Source organism: Gymnodraco acuticeps, unplaced genomic scaffold (assembly GCF_902827175.1).
Source record: "Gymnodraco acuticeps unplaced genomic scaffold, fGymAcu1.1, whole genome shotgun sequence".
Lineage (NCBI taxonomy): Eukaryota > Metazoa > Chordata > Actinopteri > Perciformes > Bathydraconidae > Gymnodraco > Gymnodraco acuticeps.
In genome coordinates this window covers 807,086-830,928 of record NW_022992216.1, presented here as the reverse complement: position 1 = coordinate 830,928, position 23,843 = coordinate 807,086, and the positions used below count along the sequence as shown (strand labels likewise).

The 23,843-nt window shown below is 40.6% G+C and overlaps 1 protein-coding gene across 1 annotated transcript in view; it reads left to right on the top strand.

The window, feature by feature from the left end:
* Positions 1-23,843, top strand: part of ranbp10 (RAN binding protein 10) — a 50,749-nt gene that overhangs the window by 1,934 nt on the left and 24,972 nt on the right. Inside the window, 3 exon segments of the mRNA XM_034205878.1 lie at positions 15,537-15,648; positions 18,979-19,009; positions 19,011-19,032. Coding sequence (XP_034061769.1) covers positions 15,537-15,648; positions 18,979-19,009; positions 19,011-19,032 — 165 coding nt within the window.

Below are 23,843 nucleotides of genomic sequence, written 5' to 3'. Positions count from 1 at the left end.
GTTGCTCCATGTGCATTTCTGTTAAAACATGTGACAAAAGAAAAGGACATTCTGTCTAGAGTGATTCACTTGTCACAGCTGTGGCCCAGTGATGTATGTCTGAAGATTAGACATGTCATGTTTGAGTTTTCTATGTAGGGCATGTAGTCTTTATGTCTATAAAAGGGGCACAGATTTAGTGACACTGCACAATTGTTCAGGGATTATATATACATAGGTATATTCTGGAGTGAGCAGGATATTTATTTTCCTCCTGGTCGTTCCAGCTCCTGCTCTGTTCCTTCACCCTTGTGGTTTGAATGCTATTTTGACCAGTGTGCCAATTTTCTCTGTTTAATGCCACACAGTGTCTACCTAGTCCTGCTGTGCGTGACACATTTATCCCCACAGTCTCAACCGATAGATACATAAACAGTACAACACATAAACAAACACATTGATGTAGTGCCTATCAATACACTAATTAAATGATTGATTCTTTTTTTATCTTACAAAGACTTCAGTATTCCATGCTGGATTTGTTTTGCTTTATACTGATATTGTAAACATGTCATTATTCTTTTAAATGGCTTAAAGACACAATACGTGGAAATAAATATATATATATATATATATACACCAAAGTACTGTAGCATAGTTTTGTCTTTACTTCTCGTTATTGTAAATGAATACACAGCTGATTACAAATATTATTGCTAGCATTCAATCCTTCTTTAAGTTCCTCAAGTATAATTAAGATGTTTAAGTACTTTAGGAGAATGAAAAACCTACTATTTTATGAATATGCTGTTTACCGTCAGCTATGGAAAAGTACTCAGGTCTTTTACTGAAGTACAAGTACACACACACACCATATGTTTTAAATACTCTGTTACAAGTAAATGTCCTACATACTTACTTACTTATGTAAAAGTACAAAAGTATTATCATCCAAATGTACTTAAACTACATGTTATGGAAAATGGCCCATAATATATCATAAATGACTGCAATATGATGATGCATGTGTTCATCACAGCTGGTAAAGCTGGAGCTAGTTTTACCTTCTCTATATACTGTAATGCTCCTGGATATTTTAACCAATCATTATATGACAATGTTTATTCATTCATGTTTTATTGTATTATCTAATAATCTGTATCTGTAAAGTAACTAGTAACTAAGGCTGTACAATAAGTGTAGAGCAGTAAAAGTACTATTTTGTCTTCTAAAATGTAGTGGAGTAAAAGTATAAAGTAGCATCATTTGAAAATACTCAAGGAAAGTACAAGTTTCTCAAAATGGTGCTGAATTTCAGTGCTTGAGTAAATGTTCTTTAATAGTAAGCATGAAGTTATCCATCATTAAATAGTATATAAATACATAATTCAATATTTTTCTATAAAGCACTTTTCAAATACAGTTTTGTGGTTCACAGAAAAGCAGTAAGGGACCTTAAATGCTTCTTTAACAACTTGTTCTCCCTGTTCTCTGGTCAATCTTTCTGTTAGTACATTAAATATCTGATTCATTTGTGCCTGACTGAATCATATTGTTAAAACAGTGATTGTGAATGACTATCATTAGGCTGAAGTGTCATTGAAACAACACTTTGACATTTTGGGACATTCACTTTCTAAGCTAGCTACTGCCTCTTGCTTTGCAGAGAGACTGGAAACAGAAAAAACCGCTTCAATCAGTAAAAAAGACACTTTGTGATTTAACAGGGGTTTATGTTGCCTTGGCCTGACACATTAACTTCCTGAAGTCTCTGCTGGTTGCCTGCATACCAAGCAAGAACATGCTAATGCTGCTGTTTCCATTCTTTCAAGATGGATACGTTAGCCGCCACCACAACAACACCTAGCTAGGTTGCAACACCAATGAGAGATAGGGCGACTACCAAGGAAAACACTTAGTTTTGCGACTCTTCTTTCCAAGGTGATGGTTGAATTTTTTTAACTTGGCAAGATAAGCACGACTTGGCGTTTGACCATCGAGACCACAGGAAACATAAAGGGAAATATTCAAAAAAAAAATTCAAGTCTGAATTCCCTGAGAACAACACCATGAGACAGAATTAGTCTTCGGACAAAGTCAACGTTTTGAATCTGGTCTAGGCAAAAATATAGTTTAGCTAACCTTACCAAACATGTCTGTTTCATCTAGTTTAGGCTAGCAACCTGCGTTATATTTCCTGATTCCCAGAGCTCATGTTTTATTGCCAATGTTCAAATGTATATTGACGCATTCAGTATGACGTTCATTCACTCACATTCATGCATTTTGTGATGTACAAGGACACTACGCATGCACCTTTGTTAACATTGGCAGATGATGACATTTGTGTCACACTGACTCTTGAGTAGGTAGGGATGGGTATCGAGCCCCGGTATTAAACGGGCCCCGGGGCTGAATTATTAAAGACCGTGGTACCGTTAAGCTCCGACGTTATCGGTCTTTTTATCGGTACTGGAGACGTAAAAAATACATGTTGTATGTATTATTGTAACACAAACATTATATTGCAGTTTTGGTGTCGCCAACTCCGTTTCTAATACGCAAAAAGACTGCAAAATGCGTCTATGATTATTTTTACTATTTTCGATCTTTCCAATCCAGTCGAGAGATCTCTCTCCCCCGCCTGCTTGGGAGGGGGCGGGGCAGTTTACACACACGCAGCTGCTACATTCAGCAACACACACACACACACACACACACACACACACACACACACACACACACACACACACACACACACGGTGGAGATGGCAGAGAGAACGCGCTCCGAGGTGTGGTTAAACTTTACCCGTCTCGATGCTCGTTACCAAAAGTGCAATAAGAGTTTAGCATGTAAGGGCGGTAACACGAGCAATTTGTCTAAACATTTAGCAAAAGTGCTCCACATTCAGACGGAGAAATGCACCGGGTTCCACTGTCTTTCTAGCAGCTCTGTAGCCCCCCCCATACACGAGTAACTTTTCCACGTCAGGTATTATGTATGCTAGCAGCAACACACGGACATTATACAAACATGGGTTAATGATTAGAGGTAACTGAGTTATTTATTTTGTTAAAGTTTCAGCTATTCTGTCATCAGATTATTTAATACGATTTGTCAAAGCATTGTTGTTTCTTTTGATGTGAAATATTATTTATTTAATTTAAATAAAAAGTAATGTTAGTTTTGTTCACAATTTGTTTAGTTAGTTTATCTTGTTTTCCCCCCCAAAAGAACCGATAAGAGTACCGTTAAAAGACTGGACCGATAAGCGGTATCGATAAAAGTAGTAGTACCGTTAAAACCTTAACGATACCCATCCCTACTCTTGAGCTGATGCCAGTGTAGAAAGTATGATACTTGTGTTAGCCTGTGAACTGCTTTAATTAACCATCAATGCTCTGGTATACTGTATCCTACCTGGCCAGCAGGAAATGGATGACAGACTAGCTGGTAAACATAGGATAGGAACATGTAGCAGCTAAAGAGCCAGATATTTCCATCATCCCAAAAAAGAGCTAAGGTGAGAAATGACTTAAACTGTATCGGTGGAAATTGCTGTTTCTGCTCAATATGGTAATAGAAAATGGTCTGCTATCACATTTGCCACACCCACCTTTTAAGTCATTATTTGCAAATGTTGAGATTACAACTTGTTGCACTTTCCTTATTTGGCCAAATATCAATTAACCATCCTTTTTTTACTTCTGCATTCGTGGAAGCTCTATTGAAGGTGGGGTAGGTAAGTTTGAGAAACCGGCTCGAGATACACTTGTTATATTCCATGGAATGCTCTTAACATCCCGATAGCAATGAATATCTTAAGTGCTTTGACAAAAAATACATAAAAAATGTCATCTGTGGAAGCCGTAATACTGTAAAAAGCACGACCAATCATCTGAGCCGGCCCGGCTAAAGTAACTGGATGGCCTACCTGCCTGTCAGCCTTCCATCTGTGCACAAACTTATCTCGTGCCCTCATTGGTCATGTGCGCGTTCGTGTGTGTTGGAGGAGGGGCTCTGTAAGGAAGTGGCAGATTTTTTCCGGCTGTGTATTTTCAAATTCTAGCGCACTCGAGCTGGTTTCTCCAAAATTACCTACCCCACCTTTAATGCACTAGGGCAGGGGTGGCCAACCAGTCAGAGGTTAAGAGCCACATTTTTTCTATGTTACTGCAAAGAGCCACATCAAACACACAGTCACTGATACCGCTTGTTTCTGTTTTTTGTTTTCTGGAGACAAGATTTCAACCACGTCACTGATGCATTTTTGTGGCATTGGGATATATATTTTTAAAATCCTCTGGAGCAGAGAGAAGAGCTGTGGATTATTGTTATTGATTATTGCATCAGTGTTTCTTAGGGTCAAAAACACTAAACTCACAACTTCAAATGAAAGCGTTTAGTTTATTTAATAAAAGAGCACATGTTCAATGTGAAAAGTGACAGTAGTTATAGATTATTTGCAATTTGGTGCTATATATATATTTTTTAAACACCTTGAATTTCAGGGGGGGGCGCGGGGCTCCGTTGGCGGGGTGCAAGACAATGGTATGGGAAACACTGGATAGTAGTGTTTAATCAACGATAGGTTTTCCCCCCCTCAAAAGGTGATTGGTTCACTGCATCGCAGGTATTATTGTGATTGGCTCTTGGGCCACATCAAAATTAGACGCGCTGTCATCCTCTCATACTGACGCCTGACACCACACATACACACGTAGGGAGAGCCCGGACGAAAGTAACACGGGACGAAAGTAACACGGGACGAAAGTAACACGGGACGAAAGTAACACGGGACGAAAGTAACACGGGACGAAAGTAACACGGGACGAAAGTAACACGGAACGAAAGTAACACGGAACGAAAGTAACACGGAACGAAAGTAACACGGAACGAAAGTAACGGAGCAATTTTATCCAAGCCCAAACAACTTTGACCGGCCAAATTACGTCAGAATGATCAGCATTCAATACTTAACAGACCTACTAAATATCAGGTTTAACTGTCAGGAGTAGTGTTGTCACGATACCAACATTTTGGTTTCGATACCAAGTCAAGAATTGCGATTCCGATTATTTTTCGATACTTTTCTTAAAAAAAGGGAAACAGTCTTAAATGTAATTATTGTGCTTTATTTCACACCAGAACCAGAACACACACTTTTAAACAATGAGAACAATAAATAAAATAAATGACAAGAATTCGTATTAAATACAATTAATACATCTCTTACAGACAGGCCTCGTGCTGTCCGTAGGCTTGCCCTCACTGTCAGAGATATAGCTCAAATACATCAAACTGTCGCTTCTGGCGTCTTTTTTGTCAACAAGCCGAGGCGCAGCGGCAGTTGCACTCCCACTTGCAGCCATGCTTCTCGTTTTCTCACATGCTCTGGCAGCTAGCGCGTGCACGAGAGCGGGGAGGCACTTGAGCGTGCTTGAGAGGGGCGGGACTGCAGGCACGGCTGCAGAGCAGGGAGTGGAAGCAGAGCGCTGAACACACACAGCTCTTATTTAAACGGCGCTTTCTCACCGGAGTACTTTCCGCCGTCATTCTTAAACGGAGGAATCGTAACTTTTTTAACGGCAGGGTATCGCGGTATACCTTTCAAGTATCGGTACACCTTGCACCACTAGTCAGGAGTCAGTGTCTCTCCCCCAAACTCACACATATACAATTCAATATGAACTGAAGAGCCGCATGAAACTAGGCAAAGAGCCGCATGCGGCTCGAGAGCCACAGGTTGGCCACCCCTGCACTAGGGGATTATTCACTTTCTGACATTTACCATGAGATGCTGACCCTCCACTTCACATTCGGAGGCAAACCACCCCGAGTGATTTAGGTCACAGACTGACGAAGCTAACAGAACTTCATCATCAGGGAAAAATCTGACATGCAATCCTGAGGTCAACAAAGAACTCTGGACATCCTCCAATCGTTGGCTGGGCCTTAAAATGATGTCCTTGAAAATCACAAATATAATGACGTAGCCTAATGGAGTGATCAATTGAGAAAGTGTTGACAAAGTGCCAAGGATGAAGACAAAGTTTATGGTCCAGTTACACAAGGACCTAATGGCTCAAGGTACCTGACCCAGGGGCCCCTAATCCCATAGCTGCCCCTTCAGGACACCTTGGATTAGTCCAAGTTCATTGAACACACTGTTACTTTCTCACTGAGGGAAAAGAAAGACAGAAAGGCACTACAGCTTCAATAAGAAATCTTAGCTGTGTGCTCATCAAAGTTGTGGCTTACGTAGTTTTTGCATGCTACTGTGGTGGAGTGAATAACTGGAACAGGTCTTGGACCACTGTATTTAGCTCAGGTAGCATATTAAGTTTCAATAGCTCATGTCATTGTTTGACATTGTCACCTAAACTTCCTGTCCAAACTTCGTACTTATCACCGTCAAGAGGGTTATGATTTCAGTTTGATTTGTTGGTTTGTTTGTCTATTTGTCGGCAGTATTACCAGAACACTCCTGAACTGGTTTTCATGAAACTTAGTGGAATAACAAAGCTTCTATTTTGGAGACAATCTAATCAAGGGATCGGCACAAGCATTGTTTTTCATTTATAAAAACGCTCTCCAAGTGCCCTTCTCTTTTATTTATGTTTAAGTTGTGTAACCCTACTAACATTTGGTTGATAATTCTTCAAGACACTTTTTTTTTTTACAGTTTTAAAAGGACCCACGACAAAGGCTTGTGTTAAGGCTTAAGTTTGTTTGATATTGATTGTGAATTCTATACGGTAATACCACATATTACTTTATGGAGGGCGTTAGTAGTTCAGCAGTGGGTTGTATATTAATCTCTGAATGGATGGCTCAATCCTGTTCCACATGTCCCAGCGTCCTAGCTGAGCCCCGATAGCTCCCAGGAAGGAGGCCAGCACCTTGAATATTAACTCCAACACCATCAGTGATAAATAAATGCAATTCATTTCAGTTTAACTACAGATTTTAAAGGTGGCAAAAGTTGTTTTGCGGCAACAACATTTAAAAAGGGTTAAGGAAATATAAATAAATCACAGTTTGTAAACGCCCATGTGTGGATGTTCCATGGTTGTGAAGGGTTTTTAAAGAGTAATTCCAGTTTCTTATGTTCACAGTCTTGGCCTTTTATATATTTTTAAAACAAAAATATCTCGTTGTAAGTTAAATGTTGACCATATTTACGAGCCACCAGTGTGACTTATTTGAGCCTGTGTTTCCAGAGGCGGCACACATAAACCAACCAGTAAAAAAAAATAGCTGTGAGCTTAAAGCAATATCAGCTTTATATTTGATCAACTTTTTTCATATGGCAAGCAGTCATGTTGTTGTTATAAAATACAGTGCTCAGTTTTACTTTTATCTTTCAAGTTTTCAGAGGTTAGGAAAACATTTTAAAGAAAAAGGTCATGGCCTTAGCCTGAAGCTGAATTCATGCAATGTGTGCTGAATGATAAGAACATGAAAAAGAAAAACCCTCTCATATCCAGACTTGAGAACCTTAGGCAGATTGTAAGCTCAAATGCTAGCCCTGCAGTTTTACCATTTAAATGACTTGATTATCTATTTTTGCTATGTTTAGTATTTGTACAGGTTAACATAATAAATCAGCCACAAACAAACTGTGCATGTCTTCTTAAATCTGCTGATGTGTTCATTTTAGATTCTGTTTAGATGCAACTGTTATGGAGGCATTAGAGCCATTTTGCTATTGGTCGGTTGACACTTTTGACTAAGTGTGAGATATAGCAGCTGTTAGAAATGACCAATATCAGCAATAATGACAGGAAAGATGAACAAAAAACAGCTTAACTTTAAATCGTCTTTTGAGGCCCTTGCAGGCGAGCTAGAGGGATCATTTTGACAGCAATGGATTTTTTGGAATTCTATACTTTGCTCGTCATTTCAGGCCACCTTACTTAACAGAAATCAGCTTTGGAACGATTTTAAGTGCACTTCCAAACAAGGTATCGAAACGTTGGTGGTACCGATGGATATGTTGGACCTCTTCGTTTCATGCTATATGTATCTCCGCACTAGGTTAAGAAATTAACAGTCTGATCAACATGGTGTGAATGCAGCATTTACGATTCAAAAAGTTGCAAAGTATCATAAAAGTTTACCACAGATCTTATTTTCCGCAATATTCAAAGATCCAATGGGGAGATTCCATTTCTTTAGTCGAGGGAGCCCTTGCGAGGCTGACTTCCGGGATGGCCTACAACAATACCTCATCACTACTGTTACGAACCCACTAGGGATGAGGAAGGTAACACACACCAGATGGCTTTGGTAAATAATTATAATAGGGTTTAATGAATAATATATACAGACATTTTATTCATTGGGATAAACCCCTTGAGATGCACCATCTCGTTTTCAAGGGGGTCCCGACAATAGCAACAACTTACAGACATACATAAACAAAAAGACAAAATGAACAACAAAGGTGTACAACAAAATAAAAGCAAACGTAGCCTAAGCCGAACAGAGGAACCAAAAGGGCGCAGGTATACTGCTAGTAACTGAAAGAGGACTCTAGAAGTGAGCCTATGTACACACACCTGTAATCACTACCAATCACTAATAATGGAAGGAGGCTGCAGGGAAATGCAGCTAACAAGGGGAAACAAAACACGCTACTCTAAACACATATCTCAACACGCTACTCTAAGCCCATATATAAACACTAAACACGGATCACAAGAGTCAAACACAATCTACTAGCTCAAGTCTGAAATGTCCACGACACAGGAGCAAAATGTGTGAGGCGTCTGATCGCAGCAGAGCCTCCCGAGTGATAGTTGTCCCCAGGCTTTGTAGTCATCTCAGGTAGGTGTGCGCTGGGATTGCACAGGGATTGGAGCGCGTCGGGTTCCGGCGTGCTCCAATCAGTGTCTTCGGAGGCGGACCAGGAGATGGCAGCCAATGACATTGGGGCAACTGCACAGCTCATTTACATACATAAACAGCAAAACATAATTAACAGGACCGGAGAGGCGACGGCCGTCACAACTACTTAACTAGGTTGTTACATTTGTAAGCGACCAACACGCAGCCGCGGACTTCGCACGCCGCTACCCGGAATATTTCTCTCCAACGTGCGTTCCATAAGCAATAAACTGGACGAGCTTCAGCTACTGGTTAGAAACGGAGACTTTTCTTCATCTTGTGTTGTGTGCTTCACTGAGACCTGGCTGTGTGGATCGATTCCGGACTTGGCGCTGCAGCTGGGAGGCTTCCAGCTATTCAGAGCGGGTCGTGACACAGAGCTCTCTGGCAAATCAAAAGGTGGAGGAATATGTTTTTACACTAATAGTGGCTGGTGCAACGATGTGACAGTGATTCTGCAGCACTGTTCTACCACTCTGGACACTTTTATCATCAACTGCAAACCCTTTTATTCCCCCCGAGAGTTCTCCTCATTCATACTGGTCGTTGTGTACATCCCACCGCATGCGAACGTGCAGGAGGCACAGCGCACACTCGCCGACCAGATACTGTGTGTGGAGAGGACTTATCCAGACTGCCTAGTTATTGTTCTTGGTGACTTTAACAAAGGCAACCTCAGCCACAAACTCCCAAAATACAAACAGTTTATTAAATGCCCCACCAGAGAGGGGGATATTTTTGGATCACTGCTACACTACCATCAAGGGAGCCTATCACGCCGTCCCCCGCGCTGCACTGGGCCACTCTGACCACACCATGGTCCACCTGATTCCTGCATACCGGCAGAAACTCAAGCTGTGTGAACCTGTAGTGAGGACATTCAGGCAGTGGAGCAGTAAAGCTAAGGAGGAACTTCAGGCGTGTTTGGACTGTACTGACTGTTTAGGACTGCTACTCAAAGTCTGGATGAGGCTGTGACGTCATACATCAGCTTCTGCGAGGAGGACAGCTGTGTACCAACACGCACCAGGGTGAGTTTCAACAACAACAAGCCCTGGTTCACACTTAAACTGAAACAGCTAAGATTGCAAAAGGAGGAGGCGTTTAGGAGTGGCGATAAGGCACGTTTTAGAGAGTCGAAGTACGTCTTTGGCAAGGCGGTGAGAGATGCTAAACGACAATACTCTGAGAAACTCCAACACCAGCTCTCAGCAAACGACTCTGCTTCTGTCTGGCGTGGTCTAAAGGCCCGGACACACCGGGCCGATTTTCGGCGTCGATAGATGTCTGGCCGCCGATGAGCGCCCTGTCGCCCTACTGAGATTGGTGTGTCCTGCACTGTCGTGTCTTTTCGGCCATGCCGACACCTTCTGCCGCCGATTCAACATCACTCTGATTGGCTGTTCAGCTTAGCGAATCAGTGCATGAGAAGCGAAACGGAAGTGAGGGACCCAAACAAACGATTAAGAAGACAAATCTGAGATTTCATTTAACTCCAGCTCTCGACACAGGTTCGGGAAAGCCCCGTGAGCTTCTCGCTGTAGAGTGAAAATGGAACGCACGTCGCACGTCGCACGCGCTATTTGTTGTTTATTGATATCATGCAGTCTGTTCTTCTTCGCTCTGTCTGTCTTCTGGTTGTTGCCTCTTTTGAATGAGGAATACACACTACCGCCGCCTGCTGGTAAGGAGAGTTATTGCGCATGCGCAGTGCGTACGTGCTACTTGGCCGTCTGCTGAAGTCTTTGCGGTGTGTTCCAGTGCGACTGTTGGCCAAGACGCAGAAGACGTGAGGCGACACAACAATCGGGTCCGTCAGGACGTGTTCTTTGGTGTCAGTTTGGTGTGTCTGGGCCATAAAGCCTCTTACACACCAAACTAACACCAAAGAACACATCCCCTCCGCTACCGGCCTCTTAAACAAGGCCCGGCCCCCCCACTGACACTTTACCTCAGCCACAACGTAGTCTCTATATGCATTACATTAATGCGCACAATGTTCAATACTGCTTACTGCACATATTCTTATTTCATAGTTTATATTCTCTAATTCATTACATTCTATTTCACTGTAAATTACTGCTTTATTTTATTGCTATTTAACTATATTTTATTACAGTGTCCTTAAAGATTTGTTGTTTTATATGGAGATTCTTTGTTTTATATTTTATGTATGCATCACGACATCAAGTCAAATTCCTCGTACGTGTGAACCTACCTGGCAATAAACCCGTTTCTGATTCTGAAACCGTTGTTTTGATGTTGATTAATTGTCTGGTTTTTGGAATTTCATCCGTTGCATCCCTACTGCTTTTAGGGCAAAACATTTCTTAAAGAGGCCCTTTTATGCTTTATAGGATTTGTGCATGAAATAATCTGCAAAGGCTCAAATCCCTGTGCAGTCCCTCCAGGTGGAGTTTCTCTCTCACACACCCTGGCTGCAGCACCCAATTATAGTCCTTATTATAGTTTAATATCAGAAAAATATGAGAAAAATAAAGAGCTTTTTTAACAATTAAGCATGGAAACATGTCACAGTAGAGGCACAGAATACAAATATGAATCTGAAAATCTGAATAATAGGGGCCAAACAAACAGTCAATATGTAACCTTGCACTGCTTGGCCAGACCCAAAATATGACCTGATTTTCTTATTGTTATAGAGTTGAAAGAACTTTTCTGCACTTTCTCCTGGTGGGGGTCAAGGGTTCAACCTAGGAAGGGATTACTAGTTATCATCAGGGCCACACTGTGCTATGTTGTAAGAACAACACATTAACCTTTGATCCTTAACCTCCAGTCAAGAGGTTTAATGTCACGTGACAGCATGTTGTTCCAGAGCTTTTTACCAGATGACCCTTTGCTTCAGCTAAATAGTTGCATTCTTATGTTAATATTTCAGATAATGTGGAAAATCCTACATGATGTAAACCTTTTGCTTTTATAAACACATCATTTGGATTACCCTTTGGCGGGCAGTAGGTGTTTAAAGTAGTAGCCATTTCTCCTACCCATCTATGCAGTTGTAAAGAGACCTGTTGGCCTACTAACGAATCGTTTTCACAAGGAGCAGCTAAAAATAGACTTCACCAATGTTCCTGCCGCCATTGGACCGGACAATCACACACAAACACGCACATGCAGTGATAACATACATTTAGATTTGAGCTATAGAACGTGAGTAAGTGAATGTTATGGTAATTATTTCTTTCTTAAACCATTTTAATTTGCTGACAATAATGGACAATGTAAGTTTTGTGCATTAGCCTAACATTCCCCATCATTGTTTTAACATCTTGAGGCAAGGAATGCATGACATTTATCTTCTTTAAATATTGTTGGCACTGGTGTGATGATGATTTCATGAGCGTTAAAATCACTACAAGCGTAAATGTTACATAAAATAAAAGTTAAATATAGACCAAAACACTAAGCTTGGTTTCATTTGACTAGGTTTCATTTTAATCATCACTATATATACACACACACACACACACACACACACACACACACACACACACACACACACACACACACACACACACACACACACACACACAGAGAGAGAGAGAGCAACAGCCTCAAGGTGTCTGCTGACAGCCAGCTGCTTCGTTTAAGGTTACAACCTATCTGCATTTCTTACATGCACATACAGTATTGCAAACACACACACTCGTACACAAAGAGCTCACAATGACTATCAGAACAGATTACATGTAACAGAGAGATGCACATGTTTACTGTAGAGCCTAGATGGCAGTTATACAACAACACACAACTGAACATGGTCGTCTCTCTCTCTGTCTCTCTATCCTCCTCTCATGACCCGAGGGATTGCATAAGCAGCCATCTGATTATAGAATAGCAGACAGTAATGACTGTTGTGCTTCAATTTAATTGGTTCAAAGACAATACCATGAGCCCTATGACCCCTTTGCTTACATCTTCACCACTGATTGTACATAAAGTCTTCATCTTTACGCACAAAAACATGTTATTTATCATGGAATTGTAGAAGAGTCACCTTGACTAAAGTGTGGACTATAGAGTGGTGCAGTGATGAGGTATCACTGGCCAACCCGGAAGTTAGCATCGCAGGGGCTCCCTCGACTGGAGAAATTGCATTTTTCCATTGGATCTTGCAGAAAATAGGATCTGTGGCAAACACACGTTTATTTTACTTGCAAGTTGTGTTCATATTAACACCATAGTCTATGCTTTTTTAAGCTTAAATGTAATTTCCAGAATTAACTAGCCAACGTTGGGATATAAACAAATGTCATCATGGTTGCATGTCTGTGTGCTAATGTTGATGGCGTTATGTAGTCATGTTGAGGATTTAGACATTCAACAGTGGTGTATTTACCAAAGTGTTGTAAGTCATAAAGCAAAACATGAATATCTCTAAAGCTTGTGTTTACCACAGACCTGATTTCAGGCATGTTACTACAAACGCGACTTCAAGACGAGGGAACAGGAAGTGGCAGAATGTTATCTAATTTATGGGTTTTAGGACTCATTCTTGCATCACTCTCCAGTAGTGGCTCAGTCAGTAGGGGCTTGGACTGTGAGCCCGTAGGGCCGCTGGTTCAAGTCCCCGAACAGACCTAAATATGGAGTGTGGACTGCTACTTGGAGATGTCCCAGTTCACCTCCTGCCCTGCCGTGGTGCCCTTGAGCAAGGTACCGGACACCCCCCTTCCCCCCTCACTCCCATTGCTCCGCGGCGCTGTGCAATAGCTGCCCACTGCTCCTAGTACTAGGATGGGTAAAAAGCAGAGACCAAATTTCACTGTGTGTGCTGTACAGAGATGGGGTCATTACTCAAAAAAAGGAATATATTACTTGTTACTTTAAAAAAAAAAAAAGTAATACATTACTTTACTTCGTTACTGTCTACATAAAGTAACTTGTTACTTTACATGACTTTTGCGTTACTCAGCAACAGCCTATAGCCAAAACTTAAAACTTAGGCCTACATGTGCACACATATAACAATTACTATTGCAATAAGGAAGACATAACACAAGTCTTTCTTTGTATGCTCTTTAATAAAATAGGCTACCACAAGCTAACTGTCGGTGAAAACCTACCATCCTCACTCTGGTTTCGGAGGTCCTTAGCTATTAGCGTCACGTTAGCATGTTGTCTTTGCAGGTGCTTGTGAAGGTTTGAAGTTGTGTTTACAGCAGTGGATAAAAGCTTCTGGCCTGGACACAGTTTGCACCTCACCGTCACATTCCTATCCTTTCTTCGGACAAACTCAAAATAATGGGCATACCTCCACCCCTCGAAAGTTATCGCTGTTGATGATGATGACGACTCAGCCATGTTTATGCACTGCAAATGTTACGTAAATATAAACCTGCGGCGGAAATCCCTTTTGTCTGTCAAAGGGAGAATCTAGTAATTATTTATGTTAGTAGGCTAACTGTAGTGTGATTACTGAATTTATAACAGTAACGCGTTACATTACTCCGTTACCGAAAAATGTAATATTATTACAGTAACGCGTAACACCCAACTCCGGTGCTGCAGCTGTGTGCATGTATGTCAGTTAGTATGTGTGACAAATAATTGTTTCATCCTCCGGTTCTATCTATTAAGATAAAGACAGTCCTATCAGAGCTCTTGTCAAGGACTGATCACTTTTAGTTCCCACTATAGTAAGCCATATCGTTAGAAGTGAATGTGTGGGTTGATAAAGTTGTCATAGAAGATGAAGTTTGACAAAGAGGAAATTGTTCAAGAAACATAGGTCAGGGGACCAAGGAAAAAAAGTCGATGAGAGCACACTCGATCAGTAAAGTCACAGCCACAACAGAATATAGTCACATAGTTGACAAATAAAACCAACCAGTGCTTTACTTTGGCTTGTGCAGAGGTCAGTCAGCTTCTGGTAGGCTGGTAGATTTTCACTAGCAATAACTTTTGAACATACGTAGAACCCTGAATCATTTGAAACGAAAGAAAACATCTTGATTTGTCATAAAATATGTTGAAAGTTTAAGATTATAGCATAAAAGACATTTATGAGTTTTACATTTTGATCACATTTTGCATAATAGAGTTGTAACATTTTAGAAATACATACATTGTCCATGTAAAAAACAATATGATTTATCTTCTTTTTTTGACGTTGATATTCCAGTAACTTACTTTTTCCTTTTTGATTGTTCAAATGTTTTGACTTCGATAAGTTTGACTGTGTAAAGCTGGAGTTACATTTCTTAGACACTGGGCATTTAAGATGCTTAACACCCACCAGCTGGTGTAAACAAAATGCAGACGATTTGTGACCGCTCATGAGGCAACAAAGGCAGTTGAGTGCACAAATGTAGAATTGTTATGAGCTGTCGACTTTCCCTCTGTTGTTTTGGAATTCAACTTAGCAAACAACCAAACCAGTTTGGTGAATGTGTTTGTCTGCTCTACCAGTTTTGTCAGAAAACCAGCAATCAAAGCAAGCAATCTGTTCCAATGTTGTTTTAAATCTCCATTTTGTTCGTGAAATAAAATTGCAAGTGGCTTTAAAATGTCACTGTCAACTGTCAGCTTAGTTCTCAATGCTCAATGCCAACTCAATTTAATTAAGAGAAGACTCTTTCAATGAAATGGAGCTACCAAATCCTTCATGTAACACCTACTATTTGTATTCTTGCAGGTCACGGTAAGAACCACAAGGACGCAGCATCAGTTCGAGCAACACAACCAATCCCTGCTGCCTGTGGGATCTACTACTTTGAAGTCAAGATTGTCAGCAAAGGTCGAGATGGGTAAGCAGATACAACACTATTGAAGCTTTAATGACTGTAATTTTCTCTGTGCCAAAACAAATTGGCACAACAATAAAAACTTCACTAGATCCTGCTATTAGTGTTTATTGTTCATACTCTGTTAAGTCTCAGGTTTTATGTTCATATCAATGGATTCCTGCTCTGCATTGGCTGGATATGAACACAAGTGCCATCTTGGAGAAAATATAGCTATTAGCAACAAGCAATCATTGGTCATGAGTTTAATGTATCTTTTTCCTACGTGGTTGCTCTTGGGATAGCTTGGTTGGTTGGTCAGTCTTGAGAGTTATTGGAAGGATTGATGTGAAAATCGGTATGGAAATTCAGAGTTTGCTGAGGGATGTATACCTAATAATACTTGCCCATAATGCCATTTATAGCAGGGTACTTCAAAGGCAAAACCCTTAATAAATGTAGGCATAAGATGTGCTACAAACACTTTTGAACATAGAACTCTTGCAAGGCAACGTTAGGTTTGACATAAAAGCTAGTCATAGCTTGCCAACATGTTAAAGCTAAATGATAGCCACATTTACATTTTTTAACATGCAAAACAGTACTGGAGAAAAGAAGACCTCATATTGGTGCATTTCATTTTTTGTGCTCTCTCAAAGTTAGAATTGTAAAATGCCTATGTTAAGCTCATACATGTATGCAACATTTTTGCATTATCAAGCTGATGGTATGAACCCTCATATGCTAAAATGCTTAACATTAAACGTGCATTCTTATTGTGTTAAAAGGCTCAATTTGCATTTTGAGATGCTAACAGTGGCGTGCTATCAACATTGTTGGCATCATTCGCACCTAGAATACTGTATATGACAATTGATAGATCCATAGCCAATGCTTGTTGTCTATGCATTACATCTTTATAAAATGTTATCTAGGAAGTAAAGTATATGCTGGAATATTCTCAGCACCAGAGTACATATGATTTATTTGTATGTCTATTGTAAAGCGTTAGATGTATATCTAGTTCTGTGGTTGTATTCCCCTCCATAATGTGTCAAACATCACATGATCAGAGTGTGAGTTGTCTTTGCTTTGGTTGTTTTGAAAAGGTCACAATCCCTTGGTCACTGTAATGGCTTATGAATTTGTGAAATTGCTTCAGCAGCATTTCACTCACCTTGAATCTGCATAACTAACAGAAATCTTCATATCACTGTTCCAAGTTCATTGCCAAATACAACACTGCCTCCAAAAATGTCACTTCTGACCTCTATCTCCTATCTATAGTGGTGACAGTGTTGTTGCCAATACCTGCATCAGCTGTCTGTTAATAGTTTATTGCCACAAAAGTGAGAGTAATATCCACAGAAGTAGACATTTACACTCCAAAAACCTGACTGTCAAGGTTCTATGGAGCTGTAAAATCACATGAAGCATCCTTGCTGTTCCACAATGATCTCAAGGTGACAATTTCCACAACCGGAAATGGGACATTACAAAAAGAACATCCAGCAGAGAATAGCCTTTACACTTTTTAGTGGTTTGTAGCCAGATGGTAACGCATTTATTCTGCAGGCACTAGTACAACATCGTGCTTCTTCTGTAACCGCTGGTTACACAGTTTTCTCATGCTATTGTTTGAATGGATTTTTTGACATAAGTACACTCAGTGCTAACCAAATGTTTCCCCAATGATTAAACCAATCTAGGCTTGGTTTGCGCCAAAATAGCAGCCAGAATAGGAGAAGTCATACACTTATACTAGTAGTAACTGAATCAACTAAATGTATTTATTTAATTATTTGACATTAAGCCACTATTAGTCAGGTGGCTTCTTGCATCAGTGCGGATTGTTGTGGTTGATTATCAGTACCAGCGATACTGCAATAACTCTGGAAAGTTTTCAGAATACTGGCTTTTAAAACTCAACTTTTGACCTGTAATCTCCATTGGAACTGGAATACTTGTCCATCCTCCCCAACACAAGCCTCAGGTTGCATAATAAACTGTAAAAACTCCCCGGTTCTAGTTGAGCAGCTCAGGGCAAACATAACAAAGCCAAACAGTGGTGTGAAAGACAACTACAGTGTAGGAGTGTCTGTGTGTACCTACTACCTTAGCTGTACATAGGAAAGCCTTCCAAAACAATGTTGCAGCTTGAGTTATAACTTTATAACCCACCTCTTCTCCTTTGCGTATTGACATCTTTTAGATTGTTGCTTTTATTGCTTTGAAATTGTCTATTGTTTTTACTTGTACTTTACTTGTGTGTTGTTTGTTTATTTGACTGTACAGCACTTTGGTCTGGAGGTTTTAAAGTGCTTTATAAATAAAGCTGTATTGTATAACAGACAGCACCAGATTATTTGAAGGAATAGTCAGATTCACTGGACCAGAAGCAGACCATGTTTGAGTTGCAACACAAAATAATGAGCAATAATAATACACAAAGATTTCTGTATGAACATTCCTTTCATTCTTAAAGTGCAGATATAAGCAGTGTGTCAGGAATAACTGCATGAGTAATGTCATAACACACCACTACAATAACATGTATTTCCAGGTAAAGAACTTGCATATACAAACTAAACCAAAATAAAATTGTATGTGATAGACTAAGGGGTGGGACATCTCTAAGAAGTTGACCAATCACAACAGAGCCGGCCAGCTAACCAATCAGAGGGTGAATGGATTGCAATAACTCTGGTGGTCCCTTAACTTAAATCTGCGTCTTGTTTTATACTGGATGATGTTTCTTCTATTCTTAGTTCAACTTGTCTGACAACTTCCTTAAAAGACTTCTTCCGGTGTACTCATGTGGCACCAGTGTCTTTTCCCCCCTTTCACATCCTACATGTCATTGAAACTTGTGAGTAAGTCCAATGACTCGTTTGGCTAACACAGGAAGTAGTTTAATGCTGGGATTTGAGTGATGACATAAGCATGTGCCAAAGCGAGGCTGAGTCTCTGCCAAACTCATTCAACTGACGACATTGATGACTCGTTCAATTGAGCAAAACGTTTTTTTGTTGTGCTTTCTTAAGCTTCCTAACATTAAAAGGATGCAGGCCAAGTGCTTACCCAAGTGTGACGGACTTATGACGTCACGCTGACCCCTGAGCTTCATCTCTCGTTGTCACGTTTGATGTTACAACTCTCACTTTGAGGCCTCTCGCTCTGCCAGATCAAAGACAGTATGTTCAAAGTTACCTCTGCCTGACGTCCATAAAAGGAGGGATCTGAATATTCTAAGTTGCCTGATAAAACACCTAAATCATTGATACTCTGGAATGATTGCCAGTATATTTAAATGTAAGTTCATGCTAACTAATTGTTTGATTTTTTTCCGTGCAGGTACATGGGCATCGGCCTGTCGGCACAGGGAGGTCAACATGAACAGACTGCCTGGTGAGTAACATGTGAATGATGCCTCCATAACATAAACCTGTGTGGCAATGGGCAGATACACATTTTCAATCAATGCTGATATTCATTAAAGGGATAGATGGTTCTCAGAATGAATTGATGATGGGTCGGTCAAATAACAAGTCGATATCTATTGCTAGAGCAATCACAAGATGGGGCGAAATAAATATCCCAAAGGATACTCAATACGAACAGAGTGTGTGGCGAGTATATAATCAGGCCCAAACGATAACATTGGTCAGCATAGCTTTAAGTTTGATAAGATAAGTTCTTTGGCAGGATTAGAAGAAAAACAACGTTCTGTTTCATGTTTAATTTTGGTTACACAATAGACTTTGCAGTTCTTTAGGGTCTGGCTATAACCTTGACATTGAACATTTCCAATGACTTATGGAGACACCTTTTCAGCCATCCAACCTGATTGACTCAGATTACAATCTAGCATTGACAGTGCGGTGTTGCTGGTTTACTTTGACTGAATACAGATGTCTTATAGAGCAGGAATAGGTACCTGAACCTGGACATGTGTAAGTGTCTTGTTTTTGGGTTGGAAAGAGGTAAAAAGTTCTGAAATAAGGTCTATTCGCAAGCCTGACAGATTTTAAAGTTTTGAACTACAATATAATATATAGCAGTAAACTTGTGTATTTCTAAGGTTGTATGTGTTTTGAGCAGTGCAGGAATGAGTCCTAAACCGGGAAATGAGTTAACATTTTAGCAATTCAGCACTCACGACTCCCTCAAAGTCAATGTTTTTTTGAATGAGTTTTTGGTTAGATTCCCAAAATAATGTCTGAAGTTAATGCAAGTTGCACGTTTTATATCACATTATTATTATCTGCAACATAAAATAAATTCCACACGCTTAAATGTCTAAAGCTGTGTCCCTAACGGCAGTTGCTAGTGGAGCATCTAAATGTCCTCACGCTGAACACCTGTCCCCTTTTAACTAAGCAGTGATGGCGTCAGTCATGCAACTGAGTTGTATTTTGTTGATAGCCTAGCATACGTTTTCTTTACTACTGGTGATTGCATTCACGCTTCAAAATGATACAAAATGTGTTATTTTGTGGATACTATCTACTAAGCAAAACATGTAAATATCCTAAACGTTTGTTTGCCACAGAGCTTATTTTCTACAATAACCAGAAATCCAATGGAAAAATCCTTTTGGCTTTTTGTCGAGGGAAACAATGGGATGCTGACTTGGGGTCAGCCTACACAGACACGTCATCCCTGCAGCAGTCTATTCAACAATGTAAACACTGGAAAAGGGCTGATTATTAGCACCCAGTCACTGTTTTCATTCAGGGCGTAGATGTTTTTGGTGCTGGAGTAGTGGGGAAGGATTGTGTGGAGGAAAGATATGAATTTAGATGAAAGAAATGAAGAAAGTGACAAGAAATGGATTTTGTGGATTTGTGAAAGTAGCCGGAGTAGTGCCAACATTTCTGAGATTTGAGGATGAAAGCAGACGGAAATGAGGATGTGTGGCCTTGCTAGAGTAATTGGATGTGGCTTGTGGATTCAGCCCGACAGCTGCAGAAAGAACATGTCAGGACATGTCACCATAGAGTCATATAGATCAGTGACGGATGATGTTGACTCAGGCTTGAAATCTGACCCCAGACTAATCCGACTGAAGAAAAAGCTTGCTTCTCGCTTTGTAATGATAGAATATTCAAATTATATTTTACATAAAAAAATGCAAATGTTGGGCCTAAACACCCAATTATAAGGATTTCAAATGCATATTTGGCTATAGGATATTTGTGTGAATCTGTTTCTAACCTATCTAAGGGTGCCCTAACTATAAAAATGTAGGGCAACAAATATATTGTTTGCAGTGTTTCCCCGAGGATGGAGTCATAGCAGCGGTGCTAAGGCACGTGGGCCCAGCATAATGTGAGCGTGGAGCGCGTGGAATTTTTTAGTGTGTGCATGTGCAAAGTGCGCCCCGACAATTTGTTTCTATGTGTCTGCCAGCACAAGAAAGGCTCTTGAGGCCTAGTACCAGGGCCGGTTCTAGACAATTTGTTGCCCTAGGCGAGATTTTATATATAAAGAATAAATGAAAAATCTCTACAAAAGACAAATACGTATTGACATAGATCATATACGTCGAAATGGCTTCAAATGTATTCAGTATTGTATGAACATGTTTTAATTGGGGGGTGGACGTCACATCCTCTAGGGGGGTCCGGGGGTATGTTCCCCCGGGAAAGATTTTTTTTGAACATTTTAAAGTAAATGCTTCAATCTGGTGCACTTTGAGCACACAAGTGTAACCAGGGTTAAAAGGGAAAATTAGGATGAGTGCCAACAGTCAAAAATGTTTTTTCCCCTCCCAGAGCTACCAGATCTGGCGCCAAAAATCGGTACATACAGTAACAATATCTCAAGATTTAGCAAAAATACACTTTTTTTTTTTTGGGTACCTGGTTGGCGCCCCCTAGCAGCACACGCATATTTCAGCAGCGGCGCTGCACCGCCACTATTTGTATATAGGGGAAACACTGCAGTGCACTGACTATCTGTACATTGTCAATGCAGACTGTCACATGATACATTTCTGTGAGTTGAACATACACTGAACAAAAATATAAACGCAACACTTTTGTTTTTGCTCCCATTTTTCATGAGATGAACTCAAAGATCTAAAACATTTTCTATTTACACGAAATAACCATTTCTCTCAAATATTGTTCACAAATCTGTGATAGTGAGCACTTCTCCTTTGCCGAGATAATCCATCCCACCTCACAGGTGTGGCATATCAAGATGCTGATTAGACAGCATGATTATTGCACAGGTGTGCTTTAGGCTGGCCACAATAAAAGGCCACTGTGTTGCAGTTATATTTTTGTTCAGTGTAGATTTGAATAAAGAGGCTTTTACTTTCCAGCTGTGAATATTCTTATTTTCTTCTGTTACGACATTATCTTTCTTTTTGTGTTTGAGTCTATATGAACATCTGTGACTAACACAAGCTAAAGAGATGTTCTTGTTTTGTTCTAGGATATAAAATACCACTACTGTGATGTAGTTTGTTTATAGCCTAACCTTAGCTATATGCTTTGTTCAGCAGGATATCACATATTACCACCACTTTGTGCTTTTAAAGCATATATCCAACTACCACAAGTAAAACAGCTATAATACCTGTGTGTTGATTGACTTAATAGTTCTTTTTGTGAAATCCTAGTGGAGCATTTATGCTTGTGCCCTAAACACCCCACCCCCAATATTCCTATGTCCTCTGCAAATACACCTACACACTCAGAGACTCACACACACAGAGACTCACACACACAGAGACTCACACACACAGAGATTCACACACACAGGGACTCACACACACAGGGACTCACACACAGGGACTCACACACACAGAGATTCACACACACAGGGACTCACACACACAGGGACTCACACACACACACACTCACACACATACAATGACAAACTGGCTCACTGATCTCTGGTGACATGGGAGGTAGCACAATGGTCTAGTAGCTTAGAACCTGAATATGGTCCCTAACCTATCCCACCCAATCAGAATCACTTTGTCTCCGACCAATCACAACAACTCCTCTGCATCACATTGTGCGGCTGTGGCTATTTGACCTGCTTATTGACTGGTCAAGATGTGTCCGGTGGCTGAGGCCCGTGGAATGCTGTCGACAGCAGGCCAGGGCGGGCAGTTCAGCAGCCTCTAGATCCACACACACACACACACACACACACACACACACACACACACACACACACACACACACACACACACACACACACACACACACACACACACACACACACACACACACACACACACACGTACCATGTATACATCACTTCAGGAGACATTACATCAATCAATCAATCAATGTTTATTTATATAGCCCAATATCACAAATGTTACATTTGTCTCAGTGGACTTTACAGTTTGTACAAAATATCAGTATGACAATACGACACCCTCTGTCCTTAGACCCTCACATCGTACAAGGAAAAACTTCCGAAGAAAACCCACAGTTTAAAGGGAAAAATGGGAGAAACCTCAGGGAGAGCAACAGAGGAGGGATCCCTCTCCCAGGACGGACAGACGTGCAATAGATGCCGTGTGTAAATTGAAAAGATAATACATTTGCAACATAGGTAGTCCAAATGTTTGGAAATGCATGTGTGTATAATAGGAAGATGAATCCACGAGGATATCCATCCAGGGCCTATGATCCAGGACCACAGCCACGACTCAAGATCCAGGGCTCGCGATCCAGGACAGAGGAGCGCAGGATCATCCATGACTCCGGATCCCGGCGTATATAGACACCAAAAAGAAAGACATTTGGGGAAGCTGGGTTAATCGGAACATGAGAGTACACAGGTATAGACAGAGAGAAGGAAGAAGTAAGATGTCCCCCGACAAACTAAGCCTATATCAGCAAAACTAGGGGCTGGATCTAATCAGCCCTAACTATAAGCTTTATCAAAAAGGAAGGTCTTAAGCGCACTCTTAAAAACGGATAGGGTGTCTGCCGCCCCGAACACAAACTGGAAGCTGATTCCACAAATGTGGAGCTTGATAAGAAAAGGCTCTGGCTCCCATTGTACTTTTAGAGACTCTAGGAACAACCAACAACCCTGCATTCTTGGAACGCAATGCCCTAGTAGGACAGTAGGGTATAATGAGTTCTTTAAGGTAAGATGGCGCCTGCCCATTAAGGGCTTTGTAGGCGAGAAGAAGAATTTTAAATTCTATCCTGTGTTCTATAGGGAGCCAGTGTAAGGCA